At 36.6% G+C, this 25,278-nt stretch overlaps 1 protein-coding gene across 1 annotated transcript in view; it reads left to right on the forward strand.

Moving 5' to 3' along the window:
• Positions 1 to 25,278, forward strand: part of RELN (reelin) — a 477,996-nt gene that overhangs the window by 227,812 nt on the left and 224,906 nt on the right. Inside the window, 2 exon segments of the mRNA XM_041722153.1 lie at positions 9,222 to 9,318; positions 14,386 to 14,437. Of these exon segments, the coding sequence (XP_041578087.1) occupies positions 9,222 to 9,318; positions 14,386 to 14,437 (149 nt within the window).

The raw sequence follows: 25,278 nt of genomic DNA on the forward strand, positions 1-25,278 counted from the left end.
ACTTTTAAGAGAAGTCATAGTAGCTTTTAAAAATAGACTCTAAACCAAAAAGAATGACAAACATTTTTTAAAATGCAAATTGTTTTTATAGAATTGGAGTTCTTTCCTCTTATTTTACTGACTATGTTCAAGTGGCATGGGAAGAGTGTTGGACAAGGAGTCAGGGAATCTGAATTCTAGTTCTGTTCTATCATTTGTAAAATGAGGGGTGACGAGACTCAGTGATATTTCAGATGCACTCTAACTTGAACGTGCAATGATCTGTAACTCTAGTAATAGATAAGCTTCATGTGGAACCTAAGCATGTGATAAATGAGTTCAGAGAGGGCTTAATAGATTCAGGCTTTGCATGATCTTTGGGGATAGCAAGCCTTTTCCTTAAAATGTCTTTTAATCATACTGTTCATAATGGAATATATTTAGAGGTATGCAGTTCATATGATGTGCCATGGTATTTGTCAAGATTCTTATGTTGTTTTTCATAGTGGGGAAAAAGGAAAAGAAGGGGGGATCCCTGGGTGGCTTAGCGGTTTAGTGCCTGCCTTTGGCCCAGGGTGCAATCTTGGGGTCCCGGGATCGAGTCCCATGTCGGGCTCCTGGCATGTAGCTTGCTTCTCCCTCCTCCTGTGTCTCTGCCTCTCTCTCTCTCTGTCTATCATAAATAAATAAATATTTAAAAAGAAAAAAAAGGAAAAGAAGGAGGGAGTTTCCTTAGATTAGAGAAATCTTCAGTATTACTTTAACTATTAGGCATAGAAGTAATTCATTTCTAATCCTTAGCCTGGAAGGTAACTTTCCTTTTTAAATTGAAAAACAAAAATCTGTTTAACTGGATTAGTTAAAACTTTCTTCTTCCAACCAGTCTCTGAAGAATATGCTACCTAACTTGACAAAGCCCATCATTTTCCTGAGAAAATTCAATCATTAGGCCACAGTTTAAATGTTAGGAACAAACAGCACCTTTTTAAAAAATGTATTGAAGTATAATTGACTTACAATATTATATTAGTTTCAGGTGTACAACACAGGGACTCGACAATTCTATACACTGCGATAAGTGTAGTTACCACCTGTCACCATACAACATTATAACAATAATATTGACTATATTTCCTATGCTTACTTTTCATCCCATGACCTATTTTATAACTGCCTTTTTTTCCTCTGAAAGCCTGAAAAAAAATTGCACTGCTTATCATCCTGCAAATTGAAACCTTACTGAGTTATTAAGAATTATTCTTCATAAAGGAAGAATAAGATTGTAGACAATTAATATTCTTCAGAGAGTGCATCCATTGGGGTTAAGCACCTAGTTCTACTCATCCAAATCAAGTTGTTAGATGCAGAGGCATTCTGGGGAAGAGAGGAAGATAGGACTTTAAGAGCAATTAGGTATTGTTTTATATCCTGTAGTGATTGAGCAATTACTTTTCTTGGCATTTGGATATTTGTTTACATCTGTAGATTTTCAAAACTCACCTTCTCAGAATCTGACATAGATCATTTTTTCTTCTGGGAAGCCAATGAGCACTGGTTGTCTTTGTACTGTCTCGTCTCCATCAGGATCATTGTTTCATGATGAAATTATGATTTGCTTTTCCTTTCTGCCTTTTCCTTTCTGATAATCATTGTTTTGTGATGAAATTATAATTTGTCTTTCCCTTTCTTTTTTTATATGCACAGTATTACAATGCTCAACTTTATAGAAGAAAAATGCAAGGAAGGTCATATTATAGAGTCACTATTAGGAGAGTCACCTTAATGAGCAACACAGATTTTTAGGAACAGAAGTGAACCAACTGCCTATAATCATGGAGAAAAGGAGATAGGAGAGAGATTTTTCTACCTCCAGATTGCTGCACATTGAAAGGTCATGATGATGGTTAGAGCTCTCCAGAAACCAGACTAAAGGCAATATGATTGATTGCTCCCTCAGGATCCATTCTTGGACCTCTTCTCCCTTCTCACTTCCCTCTCTCCTGATTCCCATACACTCCTATGATTTCAACCATATCTTAAACTATCATGCCAGAGATGATCTTCTTTCTCTGACATTCAGGTACATATAAGCATTGTCAGCTGGTCACCTCCAGTTATGGGCAGAGCCAGAGAGCAGTCTGTAATTCTCTAGGGATATGCTGTCTAATATGGCAGCCACTAGTCACATACAGCTGTTGAGCACTTAAAATGTGACTAGACTGAATTGAGATGATGTACTATAAGTATAAACTACACCCTACAATTTGAAGACTTGGTATGAAAAAAGAATGTAAGCTATGTCACTAATAATTTTCCATTAATTAATTATATGTTAAAATATAATGCATCTAATGGATTATATAAAACATAATTAAAACTAACTTACTTGGTTTTTTTAACTTTTATTTGTTTAAAGATTTTATTTATTTGAGAGAGAAAGAGAGCACACTTGTGTGAGCAGGGAGAAGGGGCAAAGGGAAAGGGAAAGCTGAGCAGGGGGCTAGGTGCAGGGCTTGATCTCACAATCCAGATGCTTAACCAAGTGTGCCACCCAGGTACCTCCCTTTTTACTTTTAAATGTTGCCGTTAGAAAGTTGAAAATTACATATATGGCTTACATTACATTTCTATAGAATAGGAATATTCTAGAATATGCCCACTCTTCCCCATCTCTACCCCATTTGGGGGCACTATCATGTCTTACTTGTGTTACATCAGTAGTCCTGATTTTTCTACCTCCAGTCCATCATTTGCTAGAGTAATTTTACTAAGAGTTGGATTTGTATCATGACTTTGGAAATAGAATAGAGAGTTTGAATCCCAGTTCTATCATTTCTAAAGTGTATAACCTTGGACAGTTATTTAATATTTCCTCAAAGAGTTAAAAATAGACCTGCCCTACGACCCAGCAATTGCACTGTTGGGGATTTACCCCAAAGATTCAGATGCAATGAAACGTCGGGACACCTGCACCCCGATGTTTCTATCAGCAATGGCCACAATAGCCAAACTGTGGAAGGAGCCTCGGTGTCCATCGAAAGATGAATGGATAAAGAAGATGTGGTTTATGTATACAATGGAATATTACTCAGCAATTAGAAACGACAAATACCCACCATTTGCTTCAACGTGGATGGACCTGGAGGGTATTATGCTGAGTGAAATAAGTCAATCGGAGAAGGACAAACAGTGTATGTTCTCATTCATTTGGGGAATATGAATAATAGTGAAAGGGAATATAAAGGAAGGGAAAAGAAATGTTGGGAAATATCAGGAAGGGAGACAGAACATAAAGACTCCTAACTCGGGGAAACGAACTAGGGGTGGTGGAACGGGAGGAGGGCGGGTGTTGGAGGGGAATGGGTGACGGGCACTGAGGTGGACACTTGATGGGATGAGCACTGGGTGTTTTTCTGTATGTTGGTAAATTGAACACCAATAAAAATTAATTAAAAAAAATAAAAAATAAAATAAAATAAAATAAAATAAAAATAATATTTCTAAATCTCAGTTTAAACATCTCTAAATGGGGGCTAAAAATGGAGGGAGGAAGGTTTATATGAATTTATTGAGGCATTGTTTGTAGAGCTAGTAGCATAGCACCTATCACTTTGTAAATGGTGCATGAGGCCTTCCATGAACTGGTTCCCACTTTCGAGCCCATCCTACACCATCCTTCTCTAGGTACCAGTATGGTTCTAGTCACACTCACTCACTGAAATGGCAGCTCTTCTCATGTGTCATAATCTGTGTCCTTTGTGCCCTATTACACCCTTACTTTTCTTCCTTGCTTGAGTAACTCCCAGTCCTCCTTCAGGACCAGTTCTGGGACCACCTCCTTTGGGAACTTTGCCTTCATCCTCAGTCTGAATTAGGTACCATAATAACCAGTGCAGACTCCTGTTACAAAGAGTAAGCATCTATGGAAAATGTGATGGGTTTTGAAATTAGCAAGCCCAGGGCCAGACTGCAGCCCTGTCACCCTCGCAACTGTGTGACTTGAGCAAATAAATGTTAAACTTCTCTGAAGCTCAGTTTTCTGGTTAGTAAAATGAGGATGCTGACAACTATCTTATAGAGAAGTCTGAGAGATTTAAATGGGCTTTAGAATATCTGACTCATAAAAGAAGGCAGTGAATAGCTCTCATGGCATTGGCACCCTATGTTGCAATTGAGTACTTATTTCTCTGCATCTTCTGTAGTGTACACTCCTGAAGAAAATGTCACTGTTTTATTGGTCTTTGACCTCAGTGCCTGTAGGTCCTTAACACAAGTTTGTTATTTACAAGAATGAATTAATGAATGATGAATGAATAAATAACACATTGGCAGCTTTATGTATGTTGCATTCGACCACCCAGAGCGATGGGCATTCAGGATAAATTCTAATAATTTCTCAGACTGTGAGACATTCAAGCAAAGGACATTTAAAAGACGTTGGTTGAAAGTTGATGGATTTGCTCCATCAATCGTTATTGAAGCCATTGTTCTTCCAAATAGCAGCAACCCAGTGAGTAATTCTAAATACATGGTCATTCTAAATCTTTACATTCAACAGGGTACCAATGCTTTTATGAATTTTATTTTGTTTCTGGATCTATAGCACAACAAAGAAAAACAAGGTCTGAAAGGGTTGTTGAGCCAAATGGGGAGAAGGGCTCTTACCTATTTGCTTTTTTTTCTTGAACTTTCTGGCTTTTTAACTCCTGTTACCAGGTCATGATCCTAGGGTCCTGGGATTGACCCTCACATTGAGCCTGTTTATCCCTCTTCCTCTCCCTCTGCCTGTCACTCTGCCTATTTGTGCTCTCTTTCTGTCAAATAAATAAAATCTTTTTAAAAATAAAATAAATTTTAAAAGCTGTGGGAAGGAGAATGTATTGTTTTTCTGATACACAGTTGATTTGGAGACTGCTAATCAATACTTATAGATAGAATGGTGATTGCTATGGGAATCCAACATCAAGCCTCAGACTTCATATCAACAATGATGCATTTATTATTAATTATTTAATCTGGTTGTTTGCCTTGTATTTTTAAAATTGAAGTAGAGTGGACATATAATATATTAGTTTCAGGTATACAACATAGTTACTCGACATTTATAGACATTACAAAATGTATCACTATGATAAGTATAGTTACTATCTGTCATCACACAAAGTTATTGCAGTAGTAAGGACTGTATTTCCTATGCTGTATCTTATATCCCTGTGACTTATTTATTTTATAAACTAGCGGTTTGTACCTTTCAATTCCCTTTGCTTATATCATTCCTCCCCACCCCATGGCAGCTGCCAGTTCTCTATTTATTTATCTCTTTTTGTTTGTTTCTATTTTTTTAAGAATCCACATGTAAGTGAAATTATATGGCATTTATCATTTTCTGTCTGACTTATTTCCCTTACCATAATACCCTATGGTCCATCTGTGTAGTCACAAATGGTGAGCTTTCATTCTTTTTTATGGCTCCATAATATTCCTCTGTGTGTGTGTGTGTGTATGTGTGTGTGTAACATCCTCCTTATCCATTTATTTATTGATTGATTGATTTATTGATGAATGATGCCTCCTCATCTTTGCTATCATAAATAATGCTGCAATAAACATAGTGGTATATTTATCTTTTTGAGTTAATATTTTTGCTTTCTTTGGGCATATATCCAGAAGTAGACTTACTGGTTCATGTGGTATTTCTTTTTTTAATTTTTTGAGGAACATCTATACTGTTTTCCATAAAGATTGAACCAATTTACATCCCCACCAACAGAGCACAGTGGTTCTTTTTCCACATCCTCACAAACAATTGTTATTTCTTGTCTTTTTGATTAGCTATTCTGTCATATGTGAAGATGATAGCTCTTTGTGGTTTTGCTTTGCATCTCTCTGATGATTAGCAATATTGAGCATCTTTTCATACATCTGTTGGCCCTCTATATGTCTTCTTTGGAAAAATGTCTATTCATATCTTTTGCCCATTTTTAATTGGATTATTTAGATTTTTGGTGTTGAGTTGTATGAATTCTTTATATATTTTGGGGATCCCTTATCAGATATCATTTGCGAATATGTTCTTCCATTAGGGAGGTTGTCTTTTTGTTTTGTTGATGGTTTCCTTTGCTCTGAAAAAGCTTTTAAGTTTAATGGTAGTGCCAGTAGTTTATTTTTGCTTTAGTTGCCCTTGCCTAAAGAGACTGATCCAAAAAATATTGCTAAGACCCATGTCCAAGAGTTTACTGCCTATATTTTCTTTTAGGAGTTTCATGATTTCAGATCTCACATTTAGGTCTTTAATCAGGTTTAAGTTTATTTTTGTATATGATATAAGAAAGTGTCCCTGTTTCATTCTTTTGCATGTAGCTTCCCTGTTTTGAAAAGACTCTTTTCCATATTATGTAATCTTGCCTCCATTGTCACAGATTAATTGACCATAAGTAAGGATATATTTCTGGGCTTTCTATTGTGTTCTGTGGATATATATATCTATTTCTGTTCTATTATCATATTGTTTCAATTAGTATAATTTTGTTGTGTTTCTTGAAATTTGGAATTGTGATACCTCCAGCTTTGTACTTCTTCCTCAACATTGCTTTGGCTATTTCGAGTCTTTTTGTGATTCCATATCAATTTTAGGATCATTTGTTCTAGTTGTGTAAGAAATACTGTTGGTATTTTGGTAGGGATTGCATTGAATCTATAGATTGCTTTGATGAGTACATACATTTTAACAATATTTATTTTTCTGATTCATGAGCACAGTATATCTTCCCATTTATTTGTGTCATCTTCAGTTTTTTTCATAAATGTTTTATTGTCTTCAGAGTACAGGTCTTTCACCTCTTTGGTGAAACTTATTCCTAAGTGTTTTGTTCTTTTTGATGCAATTGTAAATGGAATTATTTTCTTAATTCTCTCCCTGCTAGTTTCATATTAGTTTTTAGAAATGCATTGGACTTATGTATATTAATTTTGTATGCTACAATTTTACGGAGTTAATTTGTTGGTTCTGATAGTTTTTGGTAGAGTCTTTGGGGTTTTCTATGTATAGTGTCATGTTATCTGCAAAGAATGACAGTTTTACTTCCTCCTTACCAATTCAGATGTCTTCTTTTTCCTTTGTCTGATTACTATGAGTAGGCTTCTTAGTATTATGTTGAATAAAAGTGGCAAGAGTGGGCACTCTTGTCTTGTTTTTTATCTTGAAGGAAAATCTTCCAGCTTTTCACCAATAATGAAGATTTTAGTTTACAGTCACTGGATGAAAATGGCAGATAGCCATCGTGAAGGTTGAACATGTTTAAAATTTTTCTCTGTCAAAGTTGATGTTTCTCTGAAGTCATTTCACAATGACTTGGAGGCTAAATAATCCTCGTCACTAAGTAAAAACCCCACTATAATTTTGTGCTACTTCTCTGAGCTTTTATAACAATCACATCCCCTGAAAAAAATTAATATACAATTTAAAGATAGAGAAACAGTAATAAGTTCGTGTAATAGGTTCTTTCTGGGGAAAAAAAAAACAACTGGGATACCAGTTCTGGATGAAAATGGTGAAAATCTGTAATAATAAAGATAATAATAATAGCTAACACACTAACACATCATGTTAGCTATGTGTAGGTACTATTCTAAGACCTCAAGCCTTAATAATAGTACTGTTTATGAGGCTGTCTTATATCCCTTCATTCATTCAACAGATGTTTGTGGAATACAACATGCCAGGCATAAAACAGTGAAGAGAGCTGTTTGTCACCTTTATGAAGCTACTATTATGTCTCTTCTAATGTCAAAGGTTTTTTTTTAGAAATTTGCTTCATGGTAATCAAGAGAAGATTTCAATTTCTTAATTAAGATTTGTGATGCTATTAGATACTAGCATTTTAAATTCCGTATCAGAAATTATTCTCTGTTTATTCTTTAAAAAAAAAATCAAAGGTTCTTGACATTACTGATTGGGTTATATGGGAACACAGCTCAAAAGAATAATACCAATCACTTAATCCATGCAATTCACATGTAGGAAATACTTAATCTTTATTTACCAGTTTTTACTTATTTACTGTGCTTCTGCTTCTTGGCTTTGTTTTGATATCTGGTATCTTTTCCCACTTTCGTCTTCTTCCTCCCTGAATGGGAATTCTGACTCCCTCTTTCTCTGAAATTAGCAAACAGTTGAAAGGGTAAAATACAGTGATCACGAAAACAAAGGGCTTACTGCCCTTTCCTCAATGTTTGGCACCTAAAATGTGAAAGTCTGAAAACGTCCTTTCTGCATGAAATATAGCTCTCATGTGGTTTGCGGTTCAGATGGAGGAAACATAGATTATCCTTTCTATGTGTTAGGTATGTAACGATTGTAGGTTGAGATGTCATGATGCAGAGCATTGTGTTGCTGTAAATATGCAGAGTCAAATCCAGAATTTCTATACCTTCAGTTTCTACTAAAAGCATGAATAAATTTATTTTTGACATTCTGTCCTAAGATTGTATTGACCACTTCATTTTGCAGTAATAAAAAAAGCAGCTAATTAAATTATTTTCAAGGTTAATGTATCAATTCAGTATCCAAAATTTGCTTGATTTAGAATTTGTATATATTTCATATTAATATGTACACTAAATATAAGCTGATTCCATTATTTTTAGCATGGTATATTTTATAGACATTCAGATTTATTTGAGGACTGTAATTTTAAACATTTATACTTAAACAACTCAAGAGAAAATTAAAATTTGTAAAGCATCTTTTGTTTTCAGAGTTACAAGTGTTTATTAAGTGTGTATTACTTTGCTTATCATTAATATTTGCAAACATCCTTATATTGGATATGGTATGTATGTATTATATGTAATTACTAGTAATAATACCATCTGCCATTAAGTGCCTACTAGGAGATTGGTTCTGTACTCTTGTGTTTCATGCACTCTCTCATTTAATCTTCATGACAACTATGAGAGATTTAGGTCAATATTATTACCCTCATTTTATAGGCGAGAAAACCAAAACTTTGGGCTATTAAATAACTTACCCAGCATGGCGAGTGACTGAAAGAATTGGGATTGAAGTTCAAGTCTTTCTGGTTTCGTGTTTCATAAACATGTCACAATACAAAAAACCATAACCTTCCTAAAAATGTTGATTTAAACCGAAAAACAGTGATTTACATCTTTCCTTACCTGAGCAATAGACCACTTTGTGCTACATAATTTTCAGACTGGGGGTGTGTTCTCTGATCCCACAGGGTTGAATGTAAGAACTGTGAGACCGGAGAACAGTGTGGTGCAATTATGCATGGCAATGCTGTCACCTTCTGTGAGCCATATGGTCCGAGAGAATTGGTAAGTACATGCTATTTATGTACATTATTCCAAATACACTGTCTTTATGGAGCTTTTTGCCAACAAAAGGTTCTTTTATGCTCTTAAAAGCCATATGAAATTTTTCAGTATTACTTTTATTATGAATCCTATTATAAGTATCTCAAAATTGGGAGCAGTGGTTTTATACTTTATTTTCAAATGGAAGAATAAAGAATTCAGTAATAAAATGGGCAGCATCAATGGATACACATGGTGCATCATTGTGATCAGATGGCTTTTAAAAAATAAGGGTATGACGTACATGTGACACATATGACACACAGATATATATATCATATTTAAATAATTTATGGCTTTATAAGTTCTTGTATAAAACTCCACTTTTAACCATCTTGTATTCTCTTTGCAAGCCAAAAATGTCAGATGAGTAACTCTATCACATTATTTCAAAACTTTGTGTTCTAAACACAAAGGAACTTCACTGAATTTTTTTTAAAAAGCTAAAGTGCACTGAACAAAATAGTTTTAAACAAATTTTGGGTTATGCCAAATTGTTTAGGAGCAGGTTACTTTCCCTTAATTTAGACTGATTAGACTTTGCTTGCCAAAGATAAGTTCTTGGATTGCATGGAAAATGAAACATGAACATTCTAAATTAAAAGTGATGAAACCACCAGCCATCAGCATTGCAGCTAATGAGCCTTTTGTTGTTATTTGGTTCTGGCAGAAAGACTACATTTCACATTCTTGAAAAAGGATATAAAAGCAATTGTTCTACTCTTGGCTCAATTTCTTTGCGAGAGATGTTCTACTTACAGCATCACAGCATCTTTTATGCTCTGCTTTTCTGATTTTCAGTTTGAGCTTCAGTGCTGCTTTTTTTCTCCCACATCTTCCTTATCATGGGGCTTTTAGGTAACAGGTTGTATTTTTCAGCCCTACATCACACATTGTGTTTCAAATTCATTAACTTTAAAAGTGGCCAAAAGACTGGCTTCCACATTACAAAAGGGAGAAAGACTAGCTAGGCAATTAAAAGAAGATTTAGTTATCAAAGTGAAAGTCAATTAATTTTTATAACATGGTTCTTATTTTATGCTGCTTGAATACCCCTTTCATGGCAATGGATACATTTAATTTATTAAAGATACGAGCTGCAGAACATTGATAAATTGAAGAGTTTTTAGCTGAAATTAGAACACAAACAGAATTAATTGGATGCAAATTAAAATAATAGGTGCTCATAATTCAAGTCTCACAAGGTGTTATAATATTCCTGCAGACAAATGTGACTCTGGTAGTGAAGTTCTTCTTGAAAAAATAAATTTGCTAGTGCATTTTACATAATGTACTATGAGCGAATTAATGATCTATAAACCTTAAAATAAAATAAAACTTTAATTAATTAAGCTTAGAATAAATGCCCTTTTTTAGAATGTTCTCCCATTCAGTAATATTTCTGGAAATGCTTGGCAAGTTGTTTTTTGTTTCTACTGGTAAATAAGAAATAAACATATCTAAAAATATAATGCCAAAGTTCATATTTCTGTAGCATAAAATCTTAAGTATCTAGTTTATTGGACCCATGTATATTTTAATCTTATTTTCACTGTTCCTCAGTTCATTTAGCATTAGAGTTTTTGTACCCAAATGGACTAGTTTTGATTTTTTTTCTATAATTAATGTGAAATTAGCCTTTCAACTAAAACCAAAATACTCAAAGTAATTTCCTTCATCCAAGAAAGAAAAAAAAAGACATATGTAGATTTCCATTCCCATCGTAAGTATGAAGGATTGTGTTGTGGACTCCAAGGAAATAAAATGAAGATATAGGAATAACATGCACATTTTACACACTGCCAACTTCTAATTTTCAATCATTTTTATGCTGCGTTGGTGTTTCAGGAGCAAAAGTATATATTGTACCCAAGTTGTGTTTACAGAAGACAGATCAACTAAATGAAAAGGAAGGTATTTAGTTGTCAGTTCACAATTCTTATGAAAATTCAAATATTTGCTTGGCGCTCAAGACTGGATACAGTCAAAACTGTTGTGCCTGAGACTGATGAAAGGTAGCAGCCCTCCAAACATTACTCTTTAACAAATCTGCCTTCTTATATTTCATAAATTCAATTTTTGCTGAAGTTGTGAAACAGAGGATCACAGGCAAAGAATTTCCGTAAGCCTAATGCAATATCTTCCATAATGTCAGCAAGAGCATTTCCATTTTGTGAATTCAATCACATGGCATTTTACTTCAATAAAAGCCAGAGTACGTGAGAGGCAGCATCTGCTGTCACTTGGGCACACCATGCATTTATGTTTCAGCTGCTGCTGTGCTGCAGCCCTCACACGTTTTATTTAACTCAGTAAGATCTCCATATTTTGAGGGATGATACCCTAACTTTATTCATTTTGCTGATCTAAAGTGAAGGTGATGAGGAATCCATTTATCTATTCCTTTAAGAGAAAATGTGCTCCCTCAGAGCATGAAAGTTGGTTATGTGACCCCCTGTTGTTGTTATTGTTGTTTTTAAGAAATTACTTGTTGAGTTATTCTCATATATTTGGAAATGTATTTTAGTTGCAAGGAGAAGTTTGGGCTAAAACAGGATCAAGTCCCCAAAAATTTTGCAGGGAAGACGTACAGAATCAATAGCCTCACCTATAGTGAGTTCATATTCATTTTGTGATTGTACTAATTTTCTATGATTTGGAGTCTATTTGATAATTTAAGACCACTGAAATTTGATAGGAGAAAAATTCTGTCACACATTCATTATCGCTGTATTATTTATCAAAAGCCATGTAAGAGGTCTTTCATTTTCAGAATGTTAGATGTAAAGACTTAATAACTTTGCAAACTAAAATTACATATGTGAACTCAAGGCTAACAGCTAATTTATAGGACCCAAATGTAAACATAGGTCAACAGACTTTATAGGCAATGCTTCCTATTACTTTTTTCTCTTCGTCTTTCCTATTCCTTCTTATAGCCAACACTTTTACCAATGAGCTACAGGAGTAAAGGCAAAGAAATGACGGTTAACCATTCTATCAGTCCTTAGCGTCCCTGGTGGAGAAGATAAAATTGTAGAATCAATGACTAATCTAGGTCCAGAGTCACTCACTCTCAGTAAGCACATGTAATTTGAAATTTGGCCAAATTCCAAGCAACTTACTGTTTGCTAGTGGTGGTCATGTCTGTGGAATTTCATCATGCAGGTGACATAGCATCATTTATTCCACCAGCAGGATAAGTAACTCAGACTCTCTAGTCTGTTTCATGCACTACCTTAGCCATAAGCATGCTGCTTTTAGTTTATAGGAAACCATTGTTTCAAAGAACTTATATTCAGGAGAGTTTCATGATTCACCTGGGAATCTACTCAATTATATAAAATCAGAGGTGGAAAGAACATTCATTCAATTTATGTGAAAACTTTAAAATTTTTCATGTACCTCTTTGGACTGTAAGATCAACTTATCCAAGTGGAAAACTCATGAGGACAAAGAATTGAAGTTACTGTAAAAATTATGGGGAAAAAAAACCCAGATGCCTTTTAAAAGAATCTTGAAAAGGAGCTAGTATCCTAGTTATTTAAAGAAAATTATCTCAGTGCATTTTTCTCTAATGACTCTGGTTGAGGGGAAGAGAGCAGGAAACAGGGCTTTGGGCATGGTGGGCCAGTTTTCTTTTAGCAGATAATCTGTGATAATGAGGGATTGAAATTAAACAGAATTTCCTCTGACACCCTGACATCAGTGATTTTTGCTATGTTTAAAATCAATTAGGAGCTGGTATTTAACAATTTGTAAACTATTTCTCTTGACCTCCCCTCTTTTACCTGCTTCCTCATGAATTTTAAAGTCACATATTTAAAGCATACATTCAGTCATCTTTCCAAATTGCACTGTAGAAATGGGGAGCATACCTCTGATCTTTGGATACTCACAGCACGGCTGAATTCTGGCAAAACAAGATGCTTGCTCACTCGTTTTCCCAGTAGTTTCCACAGCACTTCATCAACTGGCTATTTCCTGACCCTTTCGCAGTTGTGGACTCCAGCACATGGGAGCCAATAACATGCAGGGATAAATCTAAGGATAATATTATGACATATAAGAAGCAGAAGTAAGACTGCCTACTGGTTTTACCATGGTAAAAACCCAGTTGTACCCTTTATAATTTACAGACACTGCATGGGAGGCATCCCATACATTAGCTTACAGGGCCAGGAACCCAACAAGAGAGTCATTGAAAATGAGAACCCTAATTCTCATCCCATTTGAGCGGGTATAGGTCAAAGTCACTGCTCCACAAAATAAAGAAATACTTTATTAAAGTTAATTTTTTTTCAAATTAAATAAGGTACCATTCCTCTTTCAGAAGGGGGAAAATTGTTGAAGGATGCTTCTTCATGAGATTTAAAGGAAAGTGGTAGAAATGTGTTGGAAGGATATTTCTAGACCCCTTAATTATGATTACTTCTTTTGGAGAGGTAACAGTTTTATTGAGAAATAATCCACATATTCCACAATTCATTAATATAAATATAGAATTAAAGGCTTTGAGTTTATTCACAGAATGAGGCACTCATTTACCACAATCAACTTTAGAACATCTCATTGTCCCCTATCAAAGTGCTATGCCAATTAGCTGTTTATTTCTATTTAGTTTTCAGGATAATCTTGTTCTCATCATTTGCTTTTAATTTACCTCCCAGTTTTTGTTTTGGAGCCTTTTGATGGCATTCGCTTTGGGCTCTAGACCCGTTGGTGTAGGATGGAGGGGAGGTTGAAGGGAAGTGGAGGAGCCTGTGTTAAGTGCCCTCACAAGACTACCGGGCAGATCACACTAAAAATGGTTTTCAACAGGACCCTGAGACATGTGCCTTGGAGTGCCTACATCAGGATCTTTCAGCCTTATTTCCCGCAGGGCACCATGAAATGCATCTAGGTTCAGACATACCGATGAAAATAAGCTAACCACCAGATAAATACAACCTCTCTTTATGGCTCCTTTCTTTCCTTCCTCCTCCTGTCTTTCTGTCTTGTCTTATTTTGGTATATTCCTTTTTCTAGATTACCACAGGCCTTAATACAACAACTGCCTCTGTCCTCCAATTTTCCATTGGTAAGTATTTTTAGCAATTATAGCAATTTAGCTTGGAAGTGTTTGTTTTAATCATAGTGTCCCATCCAGATTCTAGTGCCAAATGCTTTTAGATTTGGAGAAGAGTCTGTCTTAGCTTTGCTGTAAATAACATGTAAAACATTTTTTCAGTGAAATTAAAAATTGTAAATGCTGCATTCTGTTCTCACTTCTCTCCAGCAGGGAGCGGTATTTAAGAATGATATAGATAATCCAAAATGTTTTAAAGTGTATGGATTTTGAATGCTTGCGATGAGACTCTTAGGGCAGAATTACCTTACTGGTTGTGTTTTGCTCAGATTAGGATTGAAATATGTTAAATTTCCTGCAATTTTATTGGCTGGTAGTGAAAGAGATAATTATTGTTGCCTGAGAGAAACCAATTAGGGCTTCATGTCTGACATAAATAGTCTGTTTAATTCAGACATGGATAATTTTTAAATGACTGTATCTGGCAATATTTCTTTTAAGTGCTTTTACATTAGAGCTAAAAATTTCTACCCCAAAATAAAGAGCCTCCCAATCAAGCGTGTTCAGCTTTGCTGTCTATGTTATCTTCCATTCTAATCTCTAAAGGCATAGATTAATTAATAACACAGACAAGTTTCCAATAGGAATGTTCTAGGTAAAGAAAGATACTGCCTTCTAGAAGGGGGCTAGTTTTATTGATCTTGGTCCTGTAACACTGGCCTCTGCCTGTGACATGAAGATGCTGGCAGCTGCGCCCCCAGCGGGGGGAATAGCTTCCTTCATACGCTGTGTCCCATCCCTCCTCCCACCCCTCACCCCACAGTCTTCACCCTCTTGTCTTTGGAAAACCACCATCAGCAAAAGAACTGTTCCCTCAGTAGCTTCTCCTCCTGATCTCAAAGTGGTGTTCTCACAGCTAGGAGCTTACTGTGGGTGATTGTGCCTGAGAGCAGTTTTCTTTAAGCCTTGCACTTGGCACCGTCTCATCTGCGTGCCTCGTTGAAGCTTCTGTAGGTATTATGTGAAACTACCCAAATTACAGTTTGGGTTGTTTTCTTCTCACGTCAATAGCATGACTACAGCAATTTACAGACTGTTCAGAAGTTCATATGTGGTCATAAGGAAAGCATTAGCAAAAACAAAATAATGAGCCTTTTTTATGAGAGTTTTCTTTGATCTATTAGCAAGTGTATCCTAAATTTTGTGGGACGAGCGTGTAAGACTTTTATAATAAGAAACAAATGAAGTTCATTTTTTTGAAAGTTGTGGTGCTACAAAAACAACTTTCTAAAAAAACTCTAGCATGACATGCAAATGACTTAGAGGTTCTTAACCAGAATCAATGTGTTTAAATTTATTATGCTATTAATATAAAAAATATGCTGAAAATGTTTTCCTGTTTACTGTATTCCAAGTATTTATTCTAAACTTTTTGTTAGGGAAATGAACATTAAATTCAGATATTATTTCCAACCAATTAAAGAATACAAGAGAATATTCTTTATATGCTTCAGAGTTCTACTAGTATTTGAATTTTATTCAAGGTAGGTAGGAATTTTATGAAATTCTAATGAAATTATCTTGCCTTAAAGGGGGACAAAAATTCTATTTTTATAAATTGTAAAGAGTATACATGGAGCTGGCGGAGATTAATTCCCTCTTCTATTACTATCACCCTACTGTGAGCAACAGAGCTGATGACACAGGGCTAGGAAGGGGAGCTAATCAGAGGGTGCAGGGTCCAGTCCCTGAAATCCCAAAGCCAGAGCAAGCACCGTGACCAAGAGCTTGGGACTAGAACCACACACATGCCTTAGCTCATGCTCACTGCAAACTAGGAACTGTAGTTGACCAGGCCAGTAAGCGGCTTGTATTATGTAAGGCATGGATTTGAAGCCTACGTTAGAAAACTGGAAGAGTAACAGAACCAGGAAGCTAGAAGAGATCAATAGATGGAGAGATGACAGATTAAAAATATCTCACGTTTATAACCAAAAAGTATACTTAGAAACCTTTTTTGAGTGGCAGTTTTAGAATCAAAAGTGAAATTTTTAACACATTGTTTGGGAATGAAACAAAATATTTGTGAAAAATTATAACTGATTGCTTAGGACTTCCCTGGGGCATTTGCTTACTGCATTTTGAGAATAAAAATCTTGGGAAGTAAGAAGGATTAGGGTGGCTGAGAAACAGTGTAGTGGCACACTGTTAGCTGGATGGCATATGCTGGTGAATGGTCAGTACAGTAGAGTGGGCGCAACTTTTCAGAAATGGTTTCCTGTACATCATTATGAGTGCTTGGTGGTCGCATTATTCTCTTTAATGGATGGTGTGGGGCTAGATAGGGGCACACATCCTGAGCTTTACAAGTCCCAAGATGACCAAATACCAAAGTAGCAAATGTGGTCAAGTAGCAGCCATTGCATTTACACTCAGTTCAAAAATTATATTGCACGTGTTATTTAAAAAAACACTGTAAGTAGACAACCCAACATTTATATTTCTTTGTGTGTTGAGAGAATTATCCAAGTCTATACTAATGGTTAATATGATCAGATTTCCTGTCGCTCCTTGGAAGTCCTTAAGGATGTCAAATGTTCATTGTGTAGGGTGATGATTTGGATGTAATATGGTCAATTTTCTAGTGAACTCTGTCATTATCTATGGCTTTAGTGATGAATTGCATTCATGATTAAGGGGAAATAGCCGCAATTAAGTAAGTTATTGCCTTGGTACTTTTATGCTGCTCTTGTAAACATTTTCATTCTATCACAAGCGTTATCCAACAGAGTCCCAAGTACCTCAGAGCTACGTGTTCAGAAATATCTTAAATTACCAAACATGTCAAATAAACTCTTCTATGCTACAGTGTAACAGCAGTGCCCTCCAACCCTTTCTAAGTACATAAACATATACACATACAGACATGTGCGCACACGCATGTGTAAATATATGCGTAAGTATACAGGCTATCTTCACCAATGAGTTTTGAAGTTAAAGCATCCTGAAAGCACAGCTCCACAACCTGAAATTTATCATGTTATCAATAGCTAAACCATCTTGAAAAGTGTCCTAAAATGTTTACAGAAGAACTTTTCATTTTTCCATTCCAATGAAAGATCTCATATCCATGTCTGTGCTGAAGCATTGATCTGCTACACTCCTCACTCGATTCATTCAAGTCACCTAGTGGAATTTATGGTTGTAGCCTTAGAGATATTTACCCGTTTCCTTTAGATTTCCTCTGGGATAGGGAAGAAAAATTTGAGATGATATCCTTGCACACCATTATCTTACAGATGCCTCCCAACTCCGCTTTCTCAGACAGGATCCTGGGGTCAAGGGAAGCACTGAGTGCTTTGTATCCTTCGTTCACTTCACTAGATTTCACTGAGTATTTGCTGTGTTCCCAGCCTTTTCCTGAATTAACGAACTGTAGAAAGACAAAAGAGAGAGAGAAATCAGAGGGTTTTATGGTGCTTAGTAGTTTGGTAGAAGGCTCTGGATGCACACAGAGCAGGAAACCTCTAGATAGCTGCAGGAATGCTATAAACAGAGATGGACATGTGTACAGGTCCTATGGGGGCAGGTCCTCAGAGCAGAGCAGGTCAGGAAGACTTCTTAAAGAGGAGAATCCCTGAAAGCCGACTGACATGAGTCACTGGAAGGACAAAGATTTTTTAGGTGAGGAGCCAGACTGACTCAAGCAATACCTAGGGTGGGAACATGAGCACCTTCCCAGAGCAGAAGGTCTGGCCAGGGGTGGCTGTGGTCAATGTCAGATAAAATCAGGTCCATTTGAAGAATTAATCTTCATTGGCTGGGGATTTTAAACTTACTTAAAAGTCAATAGAAGTCAGAAATGGGGGCATGTGAGTGGCTCAGTCAGTTAAGCACCTGTATTCAGCTCAGGTCATAATCCCAGGGTCCTGGGATTGAGTCCTGCATCAGGCTCCCTGCTCAGTGGGGAGTCTGCTTCTCTTCATTTCCATTCATTTCTGTCTCTCTCAAAAAATTATGATAAAAAAAAAGAAAGAAAGAAAGAAAGAAAGAAAGAAAGAAAGAAAGAAAGAAAGAAGAAAAGAAAAAGGAAGAAGCCTGAAATGGCTTCTTTCTCTCTTGAGCAATAAAAATATAATGAAATTAATTCTTAAGAAAGACCATTTGGACAGTTGTGTTAAGAGTCAGACTTGTCTCTTCCTTGATATAAATCTGCATGGATTCACTCAATAAGATCTTGCCAAGTACTGTGCTTGTGCAGTTTAGCCTAGCTCTTTCTTCAGATTAATAGAATTTGTAGGCCAAATGGGGATTAAAGGTAAAGCATTTAAAAACATATGCCATAAAGAACAGAGTTTGGCTTGGGAGGTAAATCTGTCTTGTCCGTCATGTTATTCTCAGCCCATAGCCCAGGGACTCAAACTAAGTAGATGCTCGTAAATGTTTCTTGCCTGAGTGGCAAGTAACTATTACAGAGACATCTGTAATAGTACATAACCAAGTGCTAAATTGGTTCGATGCTGACATTTCGTGTCAAGAGAAGATTTGGGCATGGTGATCTGAGGACCTCAGTCAGTGGAAATGTTGACCCAGAAGGAAACATAAAATCACCAATAAGTTATGCTTTTAGTGAAGCCATAGGACAATAATATATATCCATGTATTGATCAGTTTGTTATTAGTGAACCAGCTAGAATCTATTACTTGTTCATAATTTATAGAATTAGTACCTTTTTCCTTTGGCTTTACTTATGAATATCCTGAGATTTAGGGTTTTCTGTGGGCATATTTTTTTACTGTCTTTTTCTCGTTTGTTTTTAACCATCTCAAGATAGGAAGCAGTCATTAAATCATAAATGTTTTATATTTACAGATTAAAATATGACAGTGTCCTTAGGCCTGATTTGTTCTCTTATGCACTATGTGTGCTACAGAGTCTCTGAGATAAATGAGAGCTTCTCACTTTGTGTGAGTGTAGTTTGAAAAATAAATACTAGAAAATAAGAGAAGTTTGAGGTACTATTATTGGTGAATTGGAATATTGCTTTGTAAAAGAAAAGAGATCTTGCATTTTATCTTTATTTTTCTTAATAGATATAATGAATAAAATGCTACTTGTATGAGGTATTATATTGCATTTATCATAAGGGAAGCAGCTTTTCCCTCAAGCCTAGTTCATAAACATCTTAATTACTTAGAACTTGATCCAATAGAGAAAGTCTCTCTCTACTCTCAGAACAGCTAATTCAGAGGGAGGAAAAATTGAGCCCTCCATGTCTGGGTAGGAATTATTCATTTCCTCTGTGAGCTTCCTGAGATATGTTTCTAAATTAGACTCTCATTTTTTTCAGGAGTCACTCTCCTTGGTAAGTGAGTAAAACCTTGGGGAATTTGTTATGAAATAGTGAAAACCTCTTCTAAAAACATAATCTCTAAGAATGAGACAAACAGAATCTCTGATGACTTGAGCTCAAAACAAATATTAATAAAGTACAGAAGTTTAGAAGAATTTTATGGTGAAATTAGTTTAATACATATGAATTTAAGGTTAAATAACATGGGGATCCCTGGGTGGCGCAGCGGTTTGGCGCCTGCCTTTGGCCCAGGGCGCGATCCTGGAGACCCGGGATCGAATCCCACGTCAGGCTCCCGGTGCATGGAGCCTGCTTCTCCCTCTGCCTGTGTCTCTGCCTCTCTCTCTCTCTCTGTGTGACTATCATAAATAAATAAAAATTAAAAAAAAAAAAAAAAAAAAAGGTTAAATAACATGTTTATTTGTAAGATTCTTGGATATAAAAGATATTAAGATAAGACTTGTTTATGACTTGAGTTTTAGATCTTCAAAGATCTATATTAACACAAAAACCAAAATCTTTATATATAGAACACCTCTGTGTTATCCAAATTCAATAAATAAAGGTTTGGAAGTGATTATAATTCAGGTTATTTTGCTTCTTCATCGTGGAGTTTCTTTTCCTTTTTGGGGACTGTATATTTTAAAAGACCAGTTTAAATAAACTTTATGTATATCTCAAATCCACCTCACCCCAAATTCTGAAGTCCTCTTTTAAGTTATAAAAGAGCAATAGTCTCAAATATTGTAAAATTCTACTAAGCATAAGGTTCTCGCAAAGATTATTGAGATGAATTAGATGTGTTCTTGAATAATTACAATTGATAACTAAATAATTATCATTATGTGAAATAAAATACAATCTGAAAGGTACTATACCCTTTTCCCTTTGAAATATTTAATTCTTTGTCACTCAGCTTGATGAGGCTTAAAAAATAAATATCAGCAATTCAATCATAAATATGTTCTACTAAAATTTATTGAAGGCTGTTCTAGTAGGAGGAGTAGAAGCAGTAAACTATAAGACAAGAGGAAATTGATTGTTGGTATAGACTGACTGGTCTCTTCTATGAAAACTCAGCTCATGCTCCTAGCCTGGTATCTCTGACCCCCACTTCCTCTGTATATTATCATGCCTACTTCACTCTGCTTTGATTTATACACCAGTCATTTCTGTACATCCACTTTCACCCTTTAAAGCTTAACTGTTTAAAGCCCTTGAGGACTAAGCAGTGAACACGTATCCCTCTTTGTTTATAGGGCAGAATTTTGCTCACAACTAGAACTAAATAACTGTGGACTGTATTGGATTAAATTCATGGTTGGAAAGAGACTCAGTGATACTCACACCGGTGCTCAGTACTATACCCACTCTTGACTGCTGAGGCAAGGAAGCAAGCTGAATGAGATCCATGGGCAATATTAGAACTTGAGCCAGCAATTTTCATCTTCTTATCAGTCAAGGACTCTTGATCAGGAATTCTTTCAGGGAGATCTTTAGGATGTATACCATATTTATGTGATGTGTCTGCATCCACTGTGGAGAAAGCCAAACCCAAGACACTGCCCAACTGGCAAGGATTTTATTTATCAAAGAGATGGTTGGGAGGGGAGTCCACATGTGAGAAGAAGCCAAGGAAAGGGTGCAGACTACAGAGCAGAGTGAGAGCACAGCCTGTTGGAAAATCCAGACACAGGGAGGTCGAGAGGCAGGATTCTATCATTTGGGAGGGAGACTGGTAAGAGCAGGTGTAGTACTGCTCCCAAGGCAGAGTGCCACAACGAAGTTTAGGGAGATGGAAGCCTGTAGGGGGACAAGACAGAGACTATTCTATGACCTGAAGATCAAGGTCAAAGCCAGAACTGCAGCAGGGGTGGTAATGCTGAGTTTCCAGATTGCTGGGGGTGGGGAGGGGCAGTACTTAACACCTGATGCCTAAGATGGGGACCAGTCCTCCCAGAAAATGAGTCGGACCCAACCACTAGGGCTAGGTTGTATGGCCTTGGCCCTAGGAAAAGAAGGGCTACTTGGCAGGGAACCTGGCAAAGCCTGGCACATTTTGCATTTCTCTTCCTTCTATTTCTCCCAGCATAGGATCTGATGGAAGCTCTATGCTGTGGGCTTGGGAGGAAATGTGCAAAAGGGGTAGACATCCAGAAGTAGCTGTAAATAGCATGGTATTCCCTAAATTGGGAGAGAGTTGCTTCCTTTCTTCCTTATGATAGGAGTGGCAGTAAAGAGGAAAAAATAAATATTTTGGAAGTGAGGGCATGAGGATAGGGCTGAAAGGGAGAAAGGTACAAAAGGGGAGGACAGCTGTTCATTTTATATCCTGTGGTCATTGTCCATCTGCCATCAACTGAAAGAAGTCACCTAATGAGGTTCGGGGATTTCAGCCAAAGAAGTGACTAAGGGGCAAAATATTAAGTACAATAAATCACGTACTGTCACATTTATTCAGCAAGAAAGGTTTGTAGATCCAGTAGCCTGTTTACTAATAAAGTCCGTCAAAACAGTATTTCTTGCCAGTTGCCTCATTCTAAAAATAAATACAAAACAGAAGGTGAGGACAAGTCACTTTGAAAACCCAGCTCTTTTTCTACATCATAAAAGAGGTTTTTCGAGTTTAAAGGAACCCTGTTTTCAGTGTTTGAGGATTTTAGTGTTTTGAGAATTTTTACTATTCTACTTTACCTCTCTTAATCCTTAATTTCAGTCTTTAGTAAATCCTTTAAATGGAAATGTCACTTCCATATAGTGGTCCATCTCTCAGTACTGTCCTTGAAAAATGCTTCTTCAGGTAAAAATATGCTACATACCCCCCAAGGGCATTTTTTGTGGGCAAAACAGAGGTATAGACATAAACTCCAGACTTATTTGAAATTGATTATTTGACCTTTTGAGACAATTAGAGATTTTGGACATGTTGATTTCTCTAAGCTGACAATTTTCACTAATAAAATAATGATTTATCTCAACTCCGGTCATCATATTTTACCAAAATTGAATTCATTTGCTCTTGACAGATCCAAGAGTTATTTGAGGATTTCCTCTCGTGTGGAATGGACCTGTTCTTAATTAAAGTCATATCTGTGGGCCCCTTCCTTTCAGTCACAATTCCAATCCCTGTCATTTGGGACTGAGAAGCCCCAGGATGCTTCCCAGTGCTGCCACAAAGCATTATCCGATACAGTAACCATTTTTTTTTCCTTCCCTGCCTCTTACCCACAAATCAGACTGCTGCCCCTTTGGCTACAGCCCCCGAACCCCAGCAAGACATGAGCTGCTGTCTCTACAGACCCAGGCCAGGCACATCAAGCCTATATGGTAGTGAGGTTGAAACAACCCTGCATGGCAGGATCTGTAGGCACAGTGAGACATGGGACAGCAGCTAACAGGATGCCTCTGAGAAGTGGGAGAGACCATTGGCTTGGCCAAACGCAGCACTCTCTGTGAGCCATTCTGCCTGCATTTGTTCTACCCATGGTCTGAGAATTCGTGAAATAGTCCACGTGGGGCCAAATTTTTGCCTTCACAGGTAGATTTTTTTCCCTTTTCCTTGACTTCTACATTCCAACGTGGATAAGTGATGTACAGGAAGCTAATAAGTAGCAAAAACGATAAAGAGTGTAAGGCAAGAAGCTGGCTCACCACTAGAGTATAAACATGATTACATTTTTTACAAAATTTACAAACTGATGGAACAAATGTACATAGATATGCCACAGAACAAAACATTATGCATAATACATAAATGCTAATAAAGCTGAGGTTTTTGCAGTAGGAGAGGAATAAAACAAGCATGAACACTGAGAAACATTAAACCAGTTATCCTGGAAATGGTAGGATTTTATGCTTAAAATTGGGAGTCTTCATTTAAATACTGTTCATCAGGTAGTACTTTTATACTTATTATCACAATGTTGCTCTATTTATAGTAGATTATTTTGATGCCATGGGCTAGTACCCTTAGGATTTTTCTGGCAGGCTCAGTAACAAAGGAAATAAAGATCTCAGTGTAATGTAATTATTGTTCTACAATGTTGTTGTTACTAGAAATTAACATGCACAACTGCCCCCAGTAAAATATTTGAAAAAAAGTTTGTAGAACCATAGAAATATTGATCACCTGCATAATAATGATCTATGATTCTGCTTAGGGCCAAATTATTTTGGAGAAGATTGCAAAGTAGCAAATAAGCCTTTACTGTGTTTCTTGATGCTTTTGGGTATAGGGGGATTATTTTCTCTTCAGTGAATAGTCCTGTCCTCAAAAATCACTCTTAGCAAGAAAGGGGTAGGTAACTTCCAGAACTGCTTATTTTACCAATATCTTCATGTATTCCATCACATTTTCACATTATAGAATGAGGCGGGCAAGGCCCTTTCTTGAATGCCCTCACCCATAGTAACATGTAACATCCCCTGGGAGTGACAGCGTCTGGCTTTTTAAAGCCTTCTCTTAAAGTTCCCCCATTCATCTCTTCTCTCTCTCCATCACCACAACCTGGAGTTAATAGTCCTGTCTTCCATTTGTCTACCCTGAAAAGATGAAAAGGTGTGTTGATCCTGATTTGTACCAGCCATAGCAAGGAGTTCTAAGTAGCCAGATTGCATCCATTTCCTGACTTTATGGTCTTTCTCTATCAAATGCTGTGGTTTACATGTAGCTCCCAGAGCCCTGCTCCTCTCTTGAGGTCTGAGTGGTGAGTAATGGTAGTGGCAGGGATCCTCAGCAGAGCCCCGTCCAAGCAGTCCTCAAGCGCTCAGTATTTATGGGCTCCCGCTCTGCTCTCTGGAGGCATGATTTCTGGCAGTGCTTGTCCCCATCCATAAATTCTGTGAGATCACTTCTCTCCTCCTTCCATGGCTCTGTGCGACATTTTAAAAGGCAGCTTGTTTTGCAGGCAGAGGCTTTGAGGAAAGAGGCAGCCTCCCGAGAGGACAGTAGCTCTTTCTATTGTTTCTGCTCTGATTTACTTTGAAAAGTCCCGGGCTTTTGTGGAGAAGGGCATAACCAAATAAAAATAAAATGACCCAGACGTTGGGAGCCTAAAACCGTATGATTTATCCTTCCACCATAAGAGTAAAAGGAAATAGAGTTACTGGAAATACAGGCTCACAATCCCTAATCTGTAATTCCATATTACAAAAAACTCAGAAAAACCACAAGCCTATTAAAAAAAAAATTTACATGATGGCAAAGCCTAACATGACCTGGATTCATCTATCAGCAAATCCTGACTTGAAATAATTTAAAGCTATTTATAATCTTTATTTATACTATTTATGGGATCTTCGTGCATTTCACTACAGAAATACTAATGTGTTTGATGGCAGAGTGTTGCCCCAGACCTTGGTGGGGACGTTGCGTAATATGTGGTATATGCACCACATCACCTTTGTGAAATCCGTATGTTAATTATGTAAGTAAATAATTTGGATCATGAAATTTGTCTTACCTCAAGGGATTATGGACCTGTGTGGATATTATTCTGA

Source organism: Vulpes lagopus, chromosome 11 (assembly GCF_018345385.1).
Source record: "Vulpes lagopus strain Blue_001 chromosome 11, ASM1834538v1, whole genome shotgun sequence".
Taxonomy (NCBI): Eukaryota; Metazoa; Chordata; class Mammalia; order Carnivora; family Canidae; genus Vulpes; species Vulpes lagopus.